At 36.6% G+C, this 8,428-nt stretch overlaps 1 protein-coding gene across 1 annotated transcript in view; it reads left to right on the top strand.

Annotated features, from left to right (window-relative positions):
- Positions 1-4,235, top strand: part of LOC110449759 (U5 small nuclear ribonucleoprotein 200 kDa helicase-like) — a 33,789-nt gene extending 29,554 nt beyond the window's left edge. Inside the window, exons 43-46 of the mRNA XM_021496815.1 lie at positions 786-962; positions 1,645-1,805; positions 2,454-2,535; positions 2,973-4,235. Coding sequence (XP_021352490.1) covers positions 786-962; positions 1,645-1,805; positions 2,454-2,535; positions 2,973-3,224 — 672 coding nt within the window. The 3' untranslated portion in view covers positions 3,225-4,235. The remainder of the gene's footprint in view (positions 1-785; positions 963-1,644; positions 1,806-2,453; positions 2,536-2,972) is intronic.
- The last annotated feature ends 4,193 nt before the right edge of the window (positions 4,236-8,428 follow it).

The raw sequence follows: 8,428 nt of genomic DNA, 5'->3' as shown, positions 1-8,428 counted from the left end.
TTTTTTTTCAGAATATATTGCTGAAAATTCAGACATAAGAAACACTTATTTATTTCCTTGGTTTTAATGTTCACCAAAAGAAGTTTGGTAAATAAAAGTAACTTTTTAAACATCATATTACACCCCCCACCCCCCTTAGGTTTGATAAGGTATTATAAGGTATTATATTAGCGTGTCCGTCTTGAATGTTCGTTGCAAATGAAACATATCGGCTTAAAAAAATTCTGGGGAGAACCCTGTGACTGACATATGACCTCTAACTTATATTTGTTTAGTGAATCTGACAGTGGAAGATGTTGCTGTTCAGTATTGGCTGACTGACATATGACCTCTAACCTATATTGATTAGTCAATCAGACAGTGGAAGATGTTGCTGTTCAGTATTGCCTGACTGACATATGACCTCTAACTTATATTTGTTAAGTGAATCAGACTGTGGGAGATGTTGCCGTTCAGTATTGGCTGAATGACACATGACCTCTGATCTATATTTGTTGTCTTACAGGCCATCAGACTATTAATTCCTGTGTTGATATGATTTCAAGTAAGGGTTGATGTAGTTGACTACTTGACCTCTGACCTAAAATTTAACCCTGACCTTTGTTTGACCTATGACCATCATTTGTATACAGGCAATCAAACTGATCCACACTTGTGTTGAAATGATTTTAATTACTGGTGTGTGACTTACGATCTATAACTGAACCAAGGACATATATTCATGACCTATGATATATGTAACCCCTGACCTTTGTCTGATTCTTGACCTCTATTTGTGTATTTAGGCCATCCGACTGATCCAGGCCTGTGTGGACGTGCTGTCCAGTAATGGCTGGTTGACCCCTGCCCTGGCCGCCATGGAGTTGGCCCAGATGGTCACTCAGGCCATGTGGAGTAAAGACTCGTATCTGAAACAACTGCCACACTTCTCTCAGGATATCATCAAACGCTGTACAGATAAGGTCAGTTCACAACCCAACCCTAAAGTCTGTTAAAGGGATTCAATCTAGTCCTGTTAATTATACGTTCCTTTAAGTGAACTTAAAATGAGCCCCATTTTCCCCAATTTTGGAAGATAGCAGATTAAACCTTTTTCAATAGTAGAACATAAACATATAAAACACATTTCATCACAGTTTTATCATCATTTGAAAATTCACAATTTCCTGTCTTTGATGATTTGATGATCCAGGGTCAAGATCAGATTCTCAAAGTACCCGTATTCTCCCTTGTAATTAATCTGATTTATTAACTGTTCATCAGTGTTATTCTATTATTGATTATTTCCTAAAACAGAATGTAGAAAGTGTTTTTGATTTTTTAAACCCTCCCTGAACAAAGTTCAGATGGCGTACTGGAATTAACTGCATGTCTGTTTGTAAAAAAAAACCATGGGTCTGGATATTTCTTCGAAGCATTTTTGAAATTAGAACTTGTCAAAGCTGAACAAATACTGATTACCTTCAACTTCAATTTTTGGACTTATTTTCATCACCTTATATTAGTTGTACACATCATAATATGTTTTCATTTTCTCTGTGAGTGGGGGAATTAGTAAGCCTATGCGCATACAGTTCTAGCTTTTTCTGTTTCTCTCAAACAACCCTGAAAAAGTGTCTGATGTTATTTTTGCTTCTTCCACAGAACATAGAGAGTGTGTTTGATGTCATGGAGATGGAAGATGAGGAGAGAAATACATTACTGCAGTTAACAGAGGATCAGATGGCAGATGTGGCCCGCTTCTGTAACCGTTACCCTAACATAGAGCTCACCTACGAAGTCGTGGAGAAAGACAGCATTCACAGGTACGACATATGTGTGTTGTCCTACATCACATGGTGTTAGTTACTGCCCTAACAAGTACCAAGTGTGCCTTGTTGTGTTCAGTATAGCTGGCTATTACCAGTTATGTTCAGGCATCAGGTATTACAAAAAATAATCTACATTTCAGTTACGTAATATTGGGAAAATGATATCGTGGATATCAAATGAATCCTGTTATACATCTTTATGTAACAGAACAAATCACGTTGAGTTGTGTAATTACCATATGGAATATTAATGACTTTGGCACATTTTTTATCAAATGCGCCACCACATCAGATAAAACTAAATTACAATCATGATATAATTTGCCGAAATTTAAACTACGCTAGGAAAACACTAATTTTTGTGACTTTTAATATTGTATTATTACCTACTTATAGAAAATGTTTGTAATGGTGTACATATACAAGCAAACTTGCTTATTAGGAACTTGGATTTCTCATAGGAATTCACTCTCAGTGTCACAACAACTTTGCTGTAATGGTGTATTAAGTACTGGACTGATTGAATCTCATAATTTTCTGTGCTATGAAATTATGCATGATATTTGTTTAGGAAAGATGCATCTTGAAAGCAAAGATATCCAGAAGGCTACTAAATTATATATTTCTGTATGTGTTATTTAGTGGTTCTGCAGTCAATGTGGTAGCTACCCTGGAGAGAGAGGATGAACTGACGGGACCGGTGATAGCTCCCTTCTTTCCACTGGTAAGTAGTTGGTTGTAGGAGCCTCTGAACTCTGTCTCTAATAAAACTCAGTCATCACACCGTTTCTGTGGATGGTGTACAGAACATGTTCAGTCATTTGGGTTTTTCACAACCCCATTTTCATCTATAAGTATTTTGGAACATGGTGGTATTTTATGACAGAGTCATTGGCTTGCTTAAACTGACATCTAGTTTTTTGCTTGAAATTTTTGGTCCTCTTTGTTCAAATTAAATGCATGGTAATTGAATAGTTTTTTTATGTTTAAACAAATTTTCTATCGCATGGCTTAAATTTAAAGTTGAAAAATGCTAAAAAAGAAAAATCTGCATGGCTTATGTTGAAACTATGAAAATGATGAAAACAGTTTTTCTAGATAAATTTGCTTGTTTTTTGTTTGTTTGTTGTTTATTATAACTTTTGTCCATTTCCCTGACAGAAACGAGAGGAAGGTTGGTGGGTAGTTATCGGAGACAGCAAGAATAATTCCTTGTTATCCATCAAGAGGCTCACTCTTCAGCAGAAAGCGAAAGTGAAACTAGACTTTGTGGCACCCGCTCCGGGCAAATACAACTACACCATCTTCTTCATGAGCGATGCCTACATGGGGTGTGATCAGGAATATAAGTTCTCTATTGACGTTCTGGAGGGTGAGAGTGGCAGTGAAGAGAGCGACAGTGACACTGATTAAACGCATCAGTGACACCGTTTAAACGCAACAGTGACACAGATTAGACACAACTGTGACCCTGATCTAACGCAACAGTGGCACTGATTAAACACAACAGTGAGACTGATTACACACAAAAGTGACACCTAGTAAATGCAATATTGACTGCAATGTGGACCAGAAGTGAAAAGTGTTGGTTGAGGAATTGACACAGAATAGATTTATACAAAACATGCAGCTGGGATTTCTATGTCATTGTAAATATTGCCTACTATGCGATATGTGTGTTGCTGCATCAATTTCAATGATTTTGAAAATAAGGCACAGTTAGTGATCTGACCCTGATTCTCCAGAGTGAATTTACTCTGAGGTTTTAGGAGTTTCAACATCAATTTATAATAAATTGGAGGCTCTGGCTGATGTATATAAACAATGTATATTTGGAAATCATGTTTTGCTCTGAAGTACGTCAGAGAGCAAATAAATGTAAAGAGTGACAGAAAGTACAGTGAACTGATAAAGAATATGAAAAGGCAATAAATAAGAGGGAGAAAGTTTAGTAGCAAGTATGTGTGAAATGCTGTAGCTGGGACAAGTGATAAATGTTGATTTAAGAACAGCTGTTTCTTCAGTCATACAGTTGAATTACAAGGTGACTTAAATTATTGTTAGGCATCATTTAGTACTTCATCCTCCTGTCATGGTAGATCTGTTTAATTATGCTGTTTATAGTCATGAAAATTAGGGACACATAAATCATCTCATTTTACTACATCATCCAACTGTCATCAAATGGCTCATTTATTTTCTATATGTACATGCCTAGGGCTAATGACCAAAATCACATAGATGATTGTTGTAGCAAGCAAGTTGGTTACGAAATATAACAGTTATGTGTAAAATGATACAATGTTTTTTGTTATGTTGTAATGGTACCTATCGTGGTATTCTATAGCTGTTAATAGCAGAGTGAATGTCTCACCATCATGTACAGGCTTAAACACCAATAAAACAATTGATGTCGGGTCCTGATATTTTGTTTCTTTTAATTTTTGTACTGGACCCTACCCATAACTTCGAAATAACAGACCTTGGTTAATTGACCTCCAACAATGTTAGAACTCTAACATGTCAAGATACTTTTGACAAGTGTCATGTAACATCGGACTCCCTGTGGCTGATTTACCCGACGCTGATGACGATAACATTTTCAGTATTTTGATTTTTACAGAATATAGTGCCTTTACTTCCTCGGGGTCAAGTAATTATTCCTTTCCACAAATTCGTTCTTAAATCAGAACAATTCTGTGTCAAAGACATGGACAATGACTTTTCATCTTTCAAAGTGACGCAGACAGCATGTCAATGTGCAGTCCCTGGTATACAAACACGCCGAGAAAACTGGGAGGTTATCAGCAATTAGTAGTGAATAAGTGGGAAAAGAGGACGGGAATGCCAAACCAGAAAAAGGATGCTTGTGCTCACAATACTGACGTCTCCTGAAGGAGGAAACAATCTTTCAAAATGGCTTACACCAATGAGTTGAGTTGCTTTAAACCATTATTGAAGGTTAATTTTTCTGTTCTCTACTTTGCAACTTACTACTCAGATTTCTGATGCCACCACAGTGGACACGCCAGCAGAATTGACTGTCAACGAACCATCAACTTCAAATCCCATCAGAATTATTTTTTATTAACATTGTAATGTAATAAATTATGAGCTTTAACTTTATATTATACATTTGTTTAATTTTTGTGTCCAGTGTAGAGGAGCTCTATCGGCTCCTGTATTGGAAACTAACTATTACATCTAACTGAAACAAAACAATTATGAAAAATATGCATTTGACAAAAACTATTGAAGATAATGATTTGCTAATATAACATGATTGGAACTAATAGCTAGGAAGAATGGTGTTTTTTTTTGGCAGTAGGCTTGGCATTATCATACCAACAATCATTCATAAAGAACCCCCATTCTTGCTTTGCTCATCAGCCTAGGCACTATGGCCATCGGGTCGTCCATCTTGCATACAAACTAAATATTCTGAGGATATAAACAACACAGGAACTGAAGAAAGTAAACAGGTCTATGAAGATAACCTTGAAGTTATGTGATACTGACAGCTAGGCCTATATGTTTGAGATGACCTTGATCTTGTTTGATGAATTTGACTTTGGAAACAACATTAAAAATATGTGAAGAAACAACGTTAACCCTGTCTAGTGGAAACTCCTTGAAATGGTTTTATGGAGATGACCTTGACTGTTTAATAGAAACCCTATTGTCTTGTGTGGAGTTGACCTTGTCCCTCTCTGACAATACACATGTCTGATGGAGATGACCTTGACCCTGTCTGATGGAGATGACTTTGACCCTGTGTTATAGGAGTGACTTTGACCCTATCTGATGGAAATGACCTTGATCCTGTCTGATGGAAACGACCTTGACCCTGACTGATGGCGATTTTGACCCTGGCTGATGGAGATGACTTTGACCCTGGCTGATGGAGATGACTTTGACCCTGGCTGATGGAGATGACTTTGACCCTGTCTGATGGAGATGACCTTGACCCTGTCTGATGGAAATGGTCTTGACCCTGGCTGATGGAGATGACTTTGACCCTGGCTGATGGAGATGACTTTGACCCTGGCTGATGGAGATGACTTTGGCCCTGGATGATGGAGATGACATTGACCCTGTCGGATGGAAATGACCTTGACTGTGTTTGATGGAGTTTATCTTGGGTCCTGTTTGAAAAGGTTGATGACCTTGAACTTATTGGAATTTAAGTTGAACTTGTTCTAAGAATAATGGATAAACATGGATAAATATAATGGAAATTTTAAAAATCAGAACTACTTAAATGTGTTGTTTGCAAGAAAATATATTTGTATATAACTTAGATACACTAAATATTCCATATGTCTGAAAAAATATGGAGAGAAACAAAGTTTTATTATACATTAAGATAGAAAAATAAGATAAACACAAATCAAAAAGAAAAACGGAAAAAGATACAACCGGTATATTAATGGAAGTGTTTGATTATGCAGAGCTTGTTACTAGGGAGATGCTGGTAAGGAAACATGCAGAGCTTGTTACTAGGGAGATGCTGGTAAGGAAACATGCAGAGCTTGTTACTAGGGAGATGCTGGTAAGGAAACATGCAGAGCTTGTTACTAGGGAGATGCTGGTAAGGAAACATGCAGAGCTTGTTACTAGGGAGATGCTGGTAAGGAAACATGCAGAGCTTGTTACTAGGGAGATGCTGGTAAGGAAACATGCAGAGCTTGTTACTAGGGAGATGCTGGTAAGGAAACATGCAGAGCTTGTTACTAGGGAGATGCTGGTAAGGAAACATGCAGAGCTTGTTACTAGGGAGATGCTGGTAAGGAAACATGCAGAGCTTGTTACTAGGGAGATGCTGGTAAGGAAACATGCAGAGCTTGTTACTAGGGAGATGCTGGTAAGGAAACATGCAGAGCTTGTTACTAGGGAGATGCTGGTAAGGAAACACATTCTGGGACTGAGTTCATCTTAAATGACAATCCTAGTTGCATTATTTAAGTAACTTCTGTGGGAAAACCAACACATTTTTTTTTATACTGTGAGCTTTCTATGATTCTGTGTCAAACCATGATTCATAAAGTATCTCCATGTTATAGTGACAACATGTTTATGTATGCTAAGGAATGTAACGTTAACACAAATTTTGGATTTCAAAATTCTGATAAAGGGAAACAACTCTTGTGTGCTTGTGATTCTATCTCAGTTCCTCTGTCTATGTCATTGTTGGTGAAACAATCCATAACTTTCAGTATCATTACATTTCACATCATTTTCATAGATTTCACAATTTGTTTACTGTAGAATTTTAAATCGACAACAGAATAGATGTACTTTTATCAAAAAAAAAAAATCTGCTAACCTCTGTTTACTTCTCAGAAAAAAGATGAGTTTTTAACGAGATTGCGGTGTGGAAGCAGAGAATTTTGTTAATTTGTTCCCTGGAGAGATTTGTGTATTATGTAAATAAGATCACTGTATGATGTCCATTTGCCAGTTGGTGTTGTTGATAAAGTTATCAGTCACTGGACAGGGTACAAATTTGAAATATTAAAATATTTCCTGGACAATTCATTCATGTCCTTTATTGCTACTGATAACAAAGGAAAGCACTTTGAGGTGATTTTAATATTTTTCATTTCATTCACTAAAGTCCCTTGACCTGAAGTGATGTAGGAATTCATAGAATTTCTGTCGCCAGAATGTTTTAGGAAATGAGACACTTTCCAGATAGCATTATGAAAGTTTCCAGTTGCAATGTTCAGTACAAAATTCAGCTGATACTGTCCAATTGTGTTCTGGTTTTAACAATCGCCTCCCCAGCCCTCTTCCCTACATTGTTCCCTTGTTGATGGGTCAAAAAGGTGTTGGATTGTTTGTCAATAGGTTGAACCATTCACCGACCTTTGGGCGTCCATTACGATCGTTAGCTTCCATTTTGTCCATTATGTTGGAAATCTTGTGTCCTCTTGCGCTCCATTAAGTCACTACGTGGCTGTGTTATACTTTTCAATTAAACCAATTCTATAGACTCATGCAGGCAATGTCATTGTGATGTAGACAGAAAGTTGAACTCCGTGAGTACACGGGTATATAGGTGTCAAACCATCTCTCCTTAACCCTAATGGTACAGTATCTGTCATTTCTGTTAACTCCATTGGGTAAAATATCTATAGTTTTTTAAACCGCAATGGTTAGGATATCTATTATTTCTATGCATCAACAGTTAAAATATCTGTAATATATATGTATAAACCCGAAGGGTTTGAACAGCTATTATCTATATTATAACTATTAACCACAGTGGCTAGAATATCTATATTATGACTATAAACCACAGTGGCTAGAATAGCTATATTATAACTATTAACCACAGTGGCTAGAATATCTATATTATGACTATAATTAAACCACAGTGGCTAGAATATCTATATTATGACTATAAACCACAGTGGTAAGACTATAAACCCCAGTGGTAAGAATATCTATTTAGTGAAACTCAATTGTTAAAATATCTGTATTATGTATAAACTTCATCGGTCAGAATGTCTTTTATTTGTTAACGCTAATAGTAAAAATATATGTATTAAGTGCAAGTTCAATGGTTAAAGCTAAGTATCTAAACTTTGTAGATGGGTGAAGGAAATTGCTAC

This window comes from Mizuhopecten yessoensis, unplaced genomic scaffold, assembly GCF_002113885.1.
Source record: "Mizuhopecten yessoensis strain PY_sf001 unplaced genomic scaffold, ASM211388v2 scaffold4819, whole genome shotgun sequence".
NCBI lineage: Eukaryota > Metazoa > Mollusca > Bivalvia > Pectinida > Pectinidae > Mizuhopecten > Mizuhopecten yessoensis.
Note: the sequence above shows the minus strand (reverse complement) of the source record. Positions and strands in the feature narration are given on the sequence as shown.